The sequence below is a fragment of the Sinohyriopsis cumingii genome, chromosome 10, assembly GCF_028554795.1.
Source record: "Sinohyriopsis cumingii isolate HCF-2022 chromosome 10, ASM2855479v2, whole genome shotgun sequence".
Taxonomy (NCBI): Eukaryota; Metazoa; Mollusca; class Bivalvia; order Unionida; family Unionidae; genus Sinohyriopsis; species Sinohyriopsis cumingii.
Window position 1 is genome coordinate 72,462,783 of NC_142970.1, and position 15,022 is coordinate 72,477,804.

The window sequence follows — 15,022 nt, forward strand, 5'->3', positions numbered from 1 at the left end:
AGTACATTGATGTGTAATTGCCTTTTATTCCTTAATATTAGCACGATTTCTGTAGTTTTGTAAAACAGTGTTTAAGGCATACCTATGAACTTTTCGAAAGCCAAGTAGGAAGACTAAAAAAATAATAGAGATTGGGACCTAAAATCAGGTGGTTTTTCATGGCATTTTTAAACTCTTGTTTTCACTAAATATTGACTGATCATCCTGGTTCCACATGTGTGAAATTCACAAAAAGACTCGCCGTTTCTCCCTGTGATGTGCCCTATTTTCCCTCAGGTCCTGCCCTAGTTTCATATTCTGGTCAGCTGTTGTCAAATTGTACAATAGCTAAAGATTAGTCTTAAATAAACATGCAAGAATGCCAGCATGAATGATTAAAAGTTAATCCTTATCCATGCAGCTATTTTGTGAAAATGATTGGCCCTCCGCCGTAATTCAAAGAAACCACGTTCTACACTATTGTGTGTTATGCAGCCATCAGCAATTGAATGGCAAATAAAGGATTCCCAATTTTGTTGAACTAAAGGTACCAAAATAGCCAGCCTCATATTACCATAAACGTGGCAACTATTTTCCCCTCCGACCTTGTTCCCTAATTGTCAACTCGTAAAGAATTTAGTTTTGTTTATTATTAAACATGTATTCTGGATCAGCTTTTTGAGGATACATTTGCTGCATGTCCCGTATTTTCATTCCTTCTTTTAATTAACGATGGTAATTATCATTGGCATGTATGGTATAAAAATTCCAGTTATTCACTTGTGTAAGCTTCCTTCTTGGGAATGACGCTATAGCAGACGGAGTTAACAGCATTTGTAGTGTTTTTATATATACAATATTCATTCATGTTGCCATGTTTTATAGGACCTACAAGACATAGATTTCCAGGTCAACCGTGTGAAAATTGCTGCAACCTGGTCAGGATTTTATCATCCCCACCTGGACATCAGCTTCAGTATAGCTCTGGGAACTATGCCTAACAGGACAGATGTTAGAGGTTTCCAGTCAGTCAGTGGGACTTCTGCAACATTTGAGGGTCTGAATTTGATCATGTACCAGGTCTGTATTGACTGCAAAAGTCAGAAAGTTCCACTTTTGCTTCTTTTTATTTTTAATATATATATATTAGATCATAGAGGGGTGCTGGATTAATGGTTTTGGAGTTGCCTTTGACGTAAAGCAAAACAGTGACAGAGACAGCGACGATGATAGTGACTTTGAAGGTTTCAGTGAAACTGATGTCATTAATGCTGAGGCTGTTTGGGAGAAATTTCTACAGACTCATGGTCCTGAGATGGGCGTTTCTCTTGATGATATGAAGGAGTGGATTTGTGCTGACAATGACTGTCCCACTGCCGAATACATGTCAGATGAAAAAATTTATAATTTTATAACAAACAAATTTGCAGCAGAAGACGATTCCAACATGGGTACCAACACTGTTGAGAGTGATGCAGATGTTGCACAACCTCGACCCTCTGCACAGTAAGCAATCAAATCTTTAATATTGCCATATGGTGGATGGAGACCCAAAATAATGACTATATAAAGATCATACAGTTGAGAAATTCACAGGATTTTGCAGGAGTAACACCAAAAATTTAACTGATTTTTTTCAAAATGTGAAGTTATATTTGTCAAGCTTGTCACAAACGACAAGTATTATCATGTTCAAAGTTACATTGTTTTCAATTTGTAGACCCATTAAATTCATATTGGTAATGATTAACCCGGCTTGTGATTTTCATTGTACTTCTACCACAATCAAATCTATCTATCTATCTGTCTGTCCATCTGTCCGTCCAGCCATCCATCTATCTATTTTTTGTTTGTTCATTCGTTTGTTTCATCAACAACGTTTCTCAAAAAGAGTGTTTATCTTTTGTATTTTAAAAAAACGTCTAAGTTGGATCAAACAATAAAACTAGAATGTATCCAATTCAACACACAAATTAGTGATGTAGTACACAATGTGTGGGGTCCCTGAGTGGCAGAGTGGTCTAAAGTGCTCTCCGTTATGGATCACTGCCATCTCATCTCTGTCTGCGCTGGTTCGAGTCTCAGATTCATCCAATGTAGGTATGTGAGAAAGCTTGCCAGTAGCTGCTCGTGGGTCGGTGGTTCTTTCCAGGGGGTTTCCCCTGGTTCTTCCTCTACCATTAATACTGGCCGCCATGTATAGCTTATAGTGTGTTGAAAAATGGCGTTAAACCCAACAACAACAACACAGTGTGTGAAATGATATGCGTGTTAAGTGAATGGGAACCATGTGGAATAAGGTTTTTGATGCCTCAATATACTGTAAATTATCCAGAAACTAATGTTGCTCTATGAGGAAAAAATAAATAAAGTACATCGTTATGAAGAGATATTTATTCACAGTTAATCTCAGCACGATTATAAATTGAGTATTCAGCACTATAACCGGCCAACCCATCCACCCCCCTTTGTTGTTATGTCGATTTCTTTATTGGTTCTGGCTTCTTTTTATAGGTTCCTTGATAACTCTTGCCTCACTTATAGTGTGGTCAATGTTTTTGGACCCCGATGTGCTCAAGTTATCGGGAGATAGGTGTGTGTATATATATATATATATATATATATATATATATATATATATATATTGTGAGCATGCTGCATTATAACAGATGTAACATGATTTTGGTGTGGCTCCAAAAATTTCATATGTATTTTTGTTGTACATGAAAAATATTTACTTTGCTTAAAAGTACAGAAAATACAAAAAAATAACGTGTAAAATGTTTGTTATTATTTTGTGGAAGAGATCAAAGTATGAATTTAAATATAAGATGATCATGGCATTGCTCCTGAAATTTCACACACATGTATTTATCTCATTCCCCCCAAAATTGTCTTCTTAAAAATACAGAAAATAACATGTAAAAAGTTGTATCATTTTGGGGAAGAGATCATGTACAAATTTGAATATAAAATGATGGTGGCATGACTCATGAAATTTTAAAATTTCACCAATTTCTTGAACTTTTGTGCCAAAATAAACATAAGAAATATGAGTGTCTGAAGAAATGGTTGGGCCTTTTGAGAACTTTGATTTTAATTTAATGTTGAGAAATGGCAGCATGAATCTTATTATACTGATCCTTGAAGAAGAAAACCATTAGTTTTCTTTGTGTTTGTCTTCAATTCATTCTGTGTACAACCATTGTTTTGTGTTTGTCTTCAATGCATTCTGTGTTCAACCATTGCTTTGTGTTTGTCTTCAGTGCATTCTGTGTACAACCGTTGCTTTGTTTGTCGTCAATGCATTCTGTGTACAACCATTGTTTTGTGTTTGTCTTCAATGCATTCTGTGTACAACCATTGCTTTGTGTTTGTCTTCAATGCATTCTGTGTACAACCATTGCATTGTGTTTGTCTTCAGTGTATTCTGTGTACAACCATTGCATTGTGTTTGTCTTCAGTGTATTCTGTGTACAACCATTGCATTGTGTTTGTCTTCAGTGTATTCTGTGTACAACCATTGCATTGTGTTTGTCTTCAGTGTATTCTGTGTACAACCATTGCATTGTGTTTGTCTTCAGTGTATTCTGTGTACAACCATTGCTTTGTGTTTGTCTTCAGGGCATTCTGTGTACTACCATTACTTTGTGTTTGTCTTCAATGCATTCTATGTACAACCATTGCATTGTGTTTGTCTTCAATGCATTCTGTGTACAACCATTGCTTTGTGTTTGTCTTCAGTGTATTCTGTGTACTACCATTACTCAATATCTGACATATCTTGGTGCTAATTCAAACTGTGTGCGCAACAAACAATGCAGTGCTTGATAAAAGATTCACAACTGAATTTATAAATCAATTAATTTAAGTACATTGCTGATCATCAAAATCAATTGCATAGCTAGAACTTGTTCAAGTTATTGGGCAACAATTCATAAAACAGCAAAAAAGGACAGCTACCAACATATGTACATGGCTTGTTAGTCTTGTAAGACACAATCGGTTGACCAGTGAATAATTTTGTCCATTCTTTATAAAGATGACCCCATTATGGACTGAAAATTATTCTTACTGTAGTAATTCAAACATATAGGTGTAAAAGTTTTAATTAGCAGACCTTTTCACTAGATAACAGGAAATGGAAACAATCCTTTTACCGTTAAAGAGAAGATTGAAAGCCCTGGACAGGATTATAAAAGCCTTGTGTTCAAACTCATCAGTTGCAGTGTATGATTGAGTTTGCTAAAAAGTAAATATGACAGAAAAAAGCAGCTAAAAGTCAATCCATTTTCCATAAACAATAAAATATTATAATTTGCAGAGGAAATTTTTTTAGCAGCATGAAATTTATTCATACACCATATATTGACCTTTGGATGAGCTGTAAATTTGCTTCATCTTGATTTCTGTTGAATTCAAACACATAATGATCTATGAGAAAGTTATCAAATATTTAAAGTCTGTGTGCAGATTTTCAATGTAATTACATGTATTGTAGATTCACTACATGTGACAAGATTGGCAGTTGAGTACATGGTGTTGATACTCTGTTCATGCTATACATTAGATATGTATACAAAAACAGTATACATGTACATGTACTAATGTAAAATATTATATATGCAGTCTCTGTTTTCATTGCATGCATATTTCCATTTGATATATATTGATTTAGAATGGTAACTGTGCCAGTGAAGCACTTTTTTTTGTACCCACTTTTATACCCCTCCCCCAGCTCCATCTTCTTTTAGCAAATAAACTTTGTTGGTTATAACACAGTTTGGTATATAACATGGTCGGATTCTATGGACCCAGACCATCATGTTATATGGGCCCAGGTCACACTGTGTGTATATATATATAAAGTTCCTACTATAAGATATATCATCAGTCAATAATAGCAACATTGTTCTTTACTCTTCAGAAATACTATGTAACCATAAAAGCAAGTTCCAGTGCTGGTAACGTAGTAGTGTCATCTGATGGGGTGATGCTTGTACAGGTTGGTGCTAATTTCAGTGCCATCATTATCAAAGATGGAGTCCCTTGTAATGGAACAGGTAGTTTTATTTTCTACATTAAATTTTATATTCTGCATTTATCTTAATAAATCTGACAATCCACTTCATGTTTGTCTGACTATCTCACTTACTGAAATAGTCATCCTGAGCTTTTTACCTGTTTGACTTAAATCCATTCTACCTTACGGGTAGATGAGTCATGCACTGTCTATGTTGCTTCAAGCACATGACATCATTCAATGGATATATGATATATTAAACATTGTTTTGTTGTTTTTTACACATCTGTATGCACTTATTTTGTCTACAAAATTACTTGAAGGCCCATGTGTGCTTTTGAACTTAAGTTTTATTTGTTGCTCACATCTGGAGCTATGTTACTACCCCTAGCATTGGTGTAAATGCAACATATACAACATATCTACAGTCTTACTAAACATCATCATACTTTCTTCCTAGGTCCTAAGCACCCATTTGAGTAGCTTTCATAGAACCTACACCAGTGGAGAGGGCTAAGGGGACAATCTGTACATGATACATTACTTGTACATTCTTTGTTAAAGTTTTGTGTTTGATTCAGCTGTTTTGACACTGTATAAACATAATATTTTATCTGGACTCATGACACTTGGTGAGGAATGCATATTGATGAGTACTCCACTCTCATAGCAAAAATAGGTCAAAGTGACCCTCATTGTATTACTGGCCTTGTGTCTTGTTTCAGCATGTCCTAAATTCATGGAACCCATAGCTAAATTGTAGTTTACCAATAACTAGTATTGTGCTGATGGACTTTATGAAGTGGTGCTCAAGTTACCAAGTAGAATATTGATGACTGACTTCAGTGGTACTGGTTACCAAGTGAAATATTGATGACTGACTTGAGTGGTGCTGGTTATCAGTAGAGTATTGATGACTGACTTGAGTGGTAAAGGGTTATCAAGTGGAATACAAATGATTGACATATGTGTTGCTGGTTACCAAGTGGAATATTGATGATTGACTTAAGTGGGGCAGGGTTACCAAGTGGAATATTAATGTCTAGCTTCAGTGGGTCAGGGTTAACAATTGGAATATTGATGACTGATTTAAGTGGTGCTGGTTGCCAAGTGGAATATTGATCATTGAGCTCACTGGTGCTGGTTACCAAGTGGATTATTGATGATTGACTTAAGTGGGGCAGGGTTACCAAGTGGAATATTAATGTCTAGCTTCAGTGGGTCAGGGTTAACCATTGGAATATTGATGACTGACTTCAGTGGTGCTGGTTGCCAAGTGGAATATTGATCATTGAGCTCACTGGTGCTGGTTACCAAGTGGATTATTGATGACTGACTTAAGTGGGGCAGGGTTACCAAGTGGAATATTAATGTCTAGCTTCAGTGGTGCAGGGTTAACAATTGGAATATTGATGACTGACTTAGTGGTGCTGTTAACACCAAGTGGAATATTGATGACTGACTAATGGTCTGGTTACCAAATGGAATATTGATGACTGAGTAAAGTGGTGCTCAGCTAAGTGGAATACAGATGATTAACTTCAGTAGAGTACTCCTCTTGCTGGCAGTGAAAAAACAAACAAAAATTGATCAGTTTGTAGCATGAAAAAAACACCGTCAAGTTTATGCCTGTGATTTTGTCTCAGATGAGAGATAGAGAGCATAACTGTGTCAGGTGAATACAAGAATAAGTAAATATTTTAACACAAATTTATATCTTTTTACAGAAACTACTTAAAGAAATATCAATTCCCACAAAAAAGATCATTTAGACTAGAGAAGTTGAATCAAACTGATTAACAGAACAATCAAACGTTAAGGATCACTTTTGACATTCTACAACACTAGCCCATTTTAATGATAAAAAGACCATTTTTCAATTTGTGAGTAGATTTATAATGGATTGTTCAAGACTCACATGTTCAGTGCAGTTTTCCTTTGGTGGCACAGATTTATCCAGCTGGTTTAGTGTTTTCATTGGCCTTAAACGTCGGCCTTAAACGAGTCGGCCTTTTATGAGTTGGTCTTGTATGAATGAGTAGGCCTTAAATGAGTTGAGATGTTCCTCATTCGTGGGTGGGATAAGAGTGTCGAAAATATCCTGCAGTATTTCATCTGATGATTATTTTGTATCACAGCAATGTATTTATGGCCAGTTCTAGCTACAATGTTGCATTTTTATATTTTTTATATTCCTTTTGACCAAATAGATATTTGACACCCTGCATACTTGAATGTTATACCTAGAATCATGAAACTTGGTTAGTGGATGATTAGTTTTTACACCTGCATAACAAAAAAGATCGCTCTGACCCATATTTCACTTTTATTGTGTTAAATCACAAGCTCTGGTCATACCTAATCCAAATAGATGAGTGTATGCATCCATATAAGTACAACACCTTTACAAATACAGATGGTAATTGTGACCTATATTTCACATTTTACGGGCTTATGTTGTGGTTTTGAATTTAGCTCTTATCTACATCACATATGTGCCTCCTGTATAAAACTGTTTTATCTGGAATCACAATTCTTGGTGAGAGGTACAAGTAGATATAGAAAATTTATTTCACTCATGAACATTTTATCACAAGTGGCAAAGGTTTCCACTTATGAAAGAAATACATCCTGAAATCTACTAACAAAATTAAATATCCTTTATGCATTATATTTACAGTCTTAAAAATGATTTAAGATTTTGACTTTGACATCATTCATCATTTTCCTTCAATTACGTTAATTTGGAATGAACTGGAAATGCATTTACTGAGGTCAGTTTTCTGTTTGCATGAATGTTAAAAGGAGAGAACCATTGCTTTCATATTTCAAATGAATGAAATACAAAATATACCATTTAATTTATGATTAATAGAAAGGTAACCACTACTGAAAATAATGCAAAACAAAATGTTTGAATGTTTTTATCGGTCAATTTTATTTTTTTAATTTCATTTCACTTCAAATTACAGATACAACTACCAGTGATAATGTCATCACATCTGTGGCAGTTGTTATATCTGTCTGGACATGAACAAATTATCAGATATTTTTGGTTATGAATCTGATCAAGGATTTTCAAATGACAGGGCTTTTGACCTTAGAAATTAAGCAGACGCTTGAAAATATTTTATTTTCAAATCCATTAATGAAATGCATTTTGTTTAGTTCATCATACATTCTTCTGCATTTTGCATTTATGTTGTCCATTCTTTCTGCTTTAGAATGCATTCATTGTATATTTCATCTGCATGTATTTTACATTACATTTGTATTCTTTTCTTGAGATCTGGTAAAATTGCCAGTTCCATGATTTGTAACAGAGTCATAGAAATTAAGACTCATGTTACGCTCATTTCCAACATTCCCTATGCTGCCCATATATGTGGGAGAAGATTCTGTTGGCCTATCATTTGTTTAATGTTTTTTCCATATGGCAAACTATCCATCTATTCTTTTACTCATGGGCTGGTCATGTGATTTCTATGTCTCTCTCACTTTTTTCTTTATACATCTATCTGTCTCTCCAGATGTTTGGTTGTTAATTCATCAATTCATCCATCCATTGGCATTTGGTTGGTGTGTCTGTCTGTTTATCCATTTATTGTCTGTATGAATTAGTCTGTTTTTCTGATGCTTAATTGTTATCTAGTGGGGAACATATATATTTACATATTTTGTTATAAGTCAATAGGTAAAAGTTCAAGGTCACCAATAGTGAAAGACGAAAAATGGTTTCATGAAAATAACTTGTGTCTCTTTTACCTTAACCAGATTTTGTTGATGGCTGCCAGTTAAGGCAAGGAAGTCACTATGTATTTTAGATCCAAAAGATCAAGTATCAGACCAATGAAAGACAGATTTACATATAGAATTGATGGCTGTCATTTAAGGCAAGGAAGACTATTGATTTCAGATTTAAAAGATCAAGTATCTGACCAATGAAAGAGTTTTACATATGGGAGTATGAGAATACTTTTTGTCACATGATATATGAATAATGTACCTTTACAGTACTATTTTCAAATTCCTATTTTCAAAAATTTGAAATTTCACATTTGTCGGACTTTACTGCTTGTGTGTTATTGCAATAATGGCAGGTACATGCCCAGATGATCATGTTTGCATCTTTGATAATTCATTTTGTTATTCTTTGTGAATGAAAAGAGCATGATTGTATTCTATATAAAATGCACAAGGAATATTTCTAAAGAAATTTAATATAAACCATAAGATATTTTGTCTGACAAGAACATTATTGCGACCCATATTTGTTTTATTACAGGTCTGTCTTCCAAAAAGTTCTCCCATCATACAGATGTAAGTACATACATTACTTATTTTATGAAAATATGATTTATTGGAGTTGCAAAACATAACTGTGAAATTTGGTATTCAGTCAATACAATGATGAATTCTCTGCAAAAATATTTAATCTTCTTCTGTAGTACAATGAAACTTGCTGTAATGGTCAGCTTTATTTATGAGTCACTTGGTCTCAACAGCCATTCCTATTTTTCACAGTGAGAAAAGGAATGTATTAAATGCTGACCTGCTTTCCACTGTCAGTGACCTGGTGTTTCCCAAACAGTCAATGCTTTCTTACTTTGTGGGGTGAGTTGCACTGATGATCAAGTTCAACCTACTCAGAGATTTATATCAGTGCTTTTTACATTTACTTTTTTTTTTTTCTCGAAGTATATTACAAGACAGACCATATATAAATGATAGTTAGGCCATATGTAAAAGATAACTAGACCATATATACATAATACCTAGGCCATATATACATGATAGCAAGGCCATATGTACAAGATAACTAGCCCATATGTACAAGATAGCTAGGCCATATATACATGATAGCCAGGCCATATATACATCATAGCTAGGCCATATATACATGATAGCAAAGCCATATAAACATGATAGCTAGGCCATATATTCATGATAGATATGCCATGTATACAAGATAACTAGGCCATATATACATGATAACTAGGCCATATATACAAGATAGCTAGGCCATATGTACAAGATAGCTAGGCCATATATACATGATAGCAAGGCCATATATGCATGATACCAAGATCATATATACGTGAGAGCTAGGCAAAATATTCATGATAACTAGGCCATATATACATGATAGCTAGGTCATATGTACAAAATAGCTAGGCAATATATACAAGATAGTTAGACTATATATACAAAATAGGCCATATATACACGATAGCTAGGCCATATGTACAAGATATCTAGGCCATCTATACATGATAGCTAGGCCATATATAAATGAAAGCTAGACCATATGTACATGATAGCTAGGCCATATGTACAAGATAGCTAGTCCGTAAATAAATGATTGCTAGGCCACATGTACAAGATAACTAGGCCATATATACATGATTACTAGGCCAGATGTACAATATAGCTAGGTCATATATACATGATAGCTAGGCAATATGTACAAGATTGCCAGGCCATATATACATGATAGCTAGGCCATATAAACAAGATAGCTAGACTATATATATAAGATAACTAGGCCATATATACAATAGAACTAGGCAGTGCCCTGAGTGGTATAAAGCGCTGTCCGTTACGGATCAATGCCATCTCACCTCTGTCTGCGTGCGTTCGAGTCTAGGATTCAGTCAATGTGGGTATGTGAGAAAGCTTGCCAGTAGCTTTTCATGGGTCAGTGGTTCTTCCCCTGGTTTTCCCGGGTTCTTCCAACACCATTCATACTGGCCGCCATACATAGCCTATCATGTGCTGAAAAGTGGTGTTAAACCCCACAACAACAATATAGCTAGGTTATATGTACAAGATAGCTAAGCCATATGTATGAGATACCTAGGCCATATAGACATGATAGCTAGGCCATATATGAATGAAAGCTAGGCCATTTGTACATGATAGATAGGCCATATATACAAGATAGCTAGGCCATATATAAATGAGTGCAGACCATATGTACAAGATAGCTAGGCCATATATACTTGATAGCTAGGTGGCCATATATAATTCAGAGCTAGTCCATATAAACAAGATAGCTAGGCCATGTATAAATGAGAGCTAGGGCATATATACATGATGACTAGGCCACATATAAATGATAGTGAGGCCATATGCACATGATATCAAGGCCATATATACATGATAGCTAATCCATATATACATGATAGCAAGGCCATGTATAAATGATAGCTGCATCATATATACATGCTAGCTGGCCACATATACAATAAAGCAAGGCCATATATATATAATAGCAAGGTCACATATTCATGATAGCTAGGCCATATATACAAGATAGCTAGGCCATATATAAAAGATAGCAAGGCCATATGTACATGATAGCTAAGCCAGATGTACAAGATAGCTAGGTCATATACACATGCTAGCTTGGCCATATATACATGATAAGAATGATATATATACATGATAGCAAGGCCATATGTACATGATAGTAAGGCCATATATACATGATAGCAAGGCCATGTGTACATGATAGTAAGGCCATATGTACAAGATAGCTAGACCATATATACATAATAGCTAGGCCATATATACATGACAGCTAGGCTATATGTACAAGACATATAGGCCATATATACAAGATAGCTAGGCCATAAGTACATGATATTGAAGCCAGTGACGTGAACATTCACAGAGAGAAACTTATGACATCTGTATTCATATAAAGAATGATGCAGTGATAGACTTTTTTGCAACAAGAACACAACACATCCTGCCAAATTATTAAATCAGATTTTTTTATTTTAGAACTAAAACTTCGTATTACTTCAAAAAATTTGTGAACTTATTGTAAAAGTGTGGGAACCATAATATGATCATGTTGCACTCAAATACATTTTAATAAAGTATATGATAATAGGGTTTAGCTGTACTCTGCTGTTCAGGAACATTTTTATTAATTTTCCAGAACTATTACGTTGGTTTTAGTGTCCAATTTTCCAGAACTATTACATTGGTGTTAGTGTCCCATTTCCAGAGCTATTACATTGGTGTTAGTGTCCCATTTCCAGAACTATTACATTGGTGTTAGTGTCCAATTTCCAGAACTATTACATTGGTGTTAGTGTCCCATTTCCAGAACTATTACATTGGTGTTAGTGTCCCATTTCATGATTTACAAGAAGTTAGCTGATTTTAAAAAATTAATGAGCCCTATAGCTGTCTGTAAAGTGTTTCTATTGACAATATATATTGCAGGACCAACGTATACCGTGCCAGACAGATATTGACTTCCAGTCTTCAGCTAACACCCTCCATGCTTATTGGACAGTGCCGGCCAATATGAAACCATACATAACTCTTGTGTATTGGAGTGTAGAGATAAGAGCACCTTACTTGGGTAGGTTGTAACACAGTGACCCTCATTAATTTTTTATTTCATATTTAAAACTTGATGAAAGTAAAGTTTAAAACTATATCTTTGAATTTAGAAGTAAGATTTTGAGTTCAATTTCAGTTGGTGACTTAGAGTTTTAGTAATAACTTTGACATTAAAACATTTATGTTTAATTGTTGGTTTGTTAACAAGATCATTAAATAATAATGTACAGTTTGGAAGCACATTTATTATAGTTTCTGGGTAACCATCTTTTAAATTTATTTGATGGTTGCTAAAACCTTGAATTGAAAGATAGAGGGTTCATACAAAGTCCGGAAGGCTTGTTGGATGAAAGAAAACCTTGAATTGAAAGATACAAACTTCATACAAAGTCCGGAAGGCTTGTTGGATATATAAAAAACAACCTTACATTGATGAGACCTTGAATGATCAGCAATCCCCAAGTTATGCCCCCTGATTTTGTGGCCTCAAGACTTGATATCTGCAACAGAAATTCACCAATGGTTTGATTGATTTCAACCAAATTTTGCATACAATTTTATACTGACTTAATCCTGAAGGGTTAGATTTCCAGTGTGCTATGATTTCATTTTAGTTCATTGTCACCATCACATACAATGTCAGTTCCTGGCTCTCAATTTTGGAGGCCTATTCTCTCTCACAGTATGGTCACACCTAATAAGACACATTAGAGCCAAATGCACCGAGGATTGTCAGATATCAAGCAAGCTTGGCATGCAGCTTTATACTGGCTAATTTTATAATTAGTTTAAGTATCCTCATTCCATTCCTTTGAATTAACCCATCTTCTCCTATTTGTGGTTCCTAACACAAAATCCACTCTAAGACCCTGTTAAGCAAGTTATAGTGAGCTGCTCTTTGCAAAATATCTAACCTAATTAATCATTATCCATTACTTTTCCACATATTGCACTAAAATGTACTCTAAAAGTACATCTTGCAACAAACTAATTATAGTCAGTGGAACAACATCTTTGGATAAAGTGGTCAATGGACAATGGAACATCCTAGGACAAATTAAATAATCTCAATGGAACATCATATAAGGACAAAGTAATTACAGTCGATGGAACAACATCTTAGGACAAAGTAAATATGGCCGATGGAACATCATCTTAGGACAAATTAAATACAGCCCATGTACAACATCTTAGGACAAAGTAAATACAGTCAGTGGAACTACATCTTAGGACAAAGTAAATATGGCCAAATGGAACATCATCTTAGGACAAATTAAATACAGCCAATGAACATCTTAGGACAAAGTAAATACAGTCAATGGAACAACATCTTAAGACAAAGTAAATAGTCAGTGGAACTACATCTTAGGACAAAGTAAATATGGCCAATGGAACATCATCTTAGGATAAATTAAATACAGTCAGTGGAACATCATCTTTGGACAAAGTAAATACAGTTGATGCAACATCATCTTAGGACAAATTAAATACAGTTGATGGAACAACATCTTGGAACAAAGTAAATATGGCAAATGGAACATCATCTTAGGACAAATTAAATACAGCCCATGAACAACATCTTAGGACAAAGTAAATACAGTCAATGTAACAACATCTTAGGACAAAGTAAATATGGCCAATGGTACATCATCTTAGGACAAATTAAATACAGTCAGTGGAACATCATCTTAGGACAAAGTAAATACAGTCGATGGAACATCATCTTTGGACAAATTAAATACAGACGATGGAACATCATGTTAGGACAAAGTAAATACAGTTGATGGAACAACATCTTGGGACAAAGTAAATATGGCAAATGGAACATCATCTTAGGACAAATTAAATACAGTCAATGGAACATCATGTTAGGACAAATTAAATACAGTCAATGGAAGATCATCTTAGGACAAAGTAAATACAGTCAATGGAACAACATCTTAGGACAAAGTAAATACACTCAATGGTACATCATCTTGGGACAAATTAAATACAGCATTGGCACGACATCTTACATCAAATTAAATACAGTCGATGGAACAACATATTAGGACAAATTAAATGCAGCCAATGGAACATCATCTTAGGACAAAGTAAATGCAGTCAATGGAACATCATCTTAGGACAAATTAAATACAGTCAGTGGAACATCATCTTAGGACAAATTAAATACAGTCAGTGGAAAATCATCTTAGGACAAAGTAAATACAGTCGATGGAACATCATCTTGGGACAAATTAAATACAGCATTGACACGACATCTTATGACAAATTAAATACAGTCAGTTGAACATCATGTTAGGACAAATTAAATACAGCCCATGAACAACATCTTAGGACAAAGTAAATGCAGCCAATGGAACATCATCTTAGGACAAAGTAAATGCAGTCAATGGAACAACATCTTAGGACAAATTAAATACAGTCAGTGGAACATCATCTTAGGACAAATTAAATACAGTCAGTGGAAAATCATCTTAGGACAAAGTAAATACAGTCGATGGAACATCATCTTGGGACAAATTAAATACAGCATTGACACGACATCTTATGACAAATTAAATACAGTCAGTTGAACATCATGTTAGGACAAATTAAATACAGCCCATGAACAACATCTTAGGACAAAGTAAATGCAGCCAATGGAACATCATCTTA

The 15,022-nt window shown here is 34.7% G+C and overlaps 1 protein-coding gene across 1 annotated transcript in view; it reads left to right on the forward strand.

Moving 5' to 3' along the window:
* LOC149790379 (uncharacterized) overlaps window positions 1–15,022 on the forward strand; it is a 202,385-nt gene that overhangs the window by 76,524 nt on the left and 110,839 nt on the right. The window contains exons 12-15 of the mRNA XM_089972427.1: window positions 865–1,059; window positions 4,907–5,042; window positions 9,288–9,322; window positions 12,242–12,383. Coding sequence (XP_089828553.1) covers window positions 865–1,059; window positions 4,907–5,042; window positions 9,288–9,322; window positions 12,242–12,383 — 508 coding nt within the window. The remainder of the gene's footprint in view (window positions 1–864; window positions 1,060–4,906; window positions 5,043–9,287; window positions 9,323–12,241; window positions 12,384–15,022) is intronic.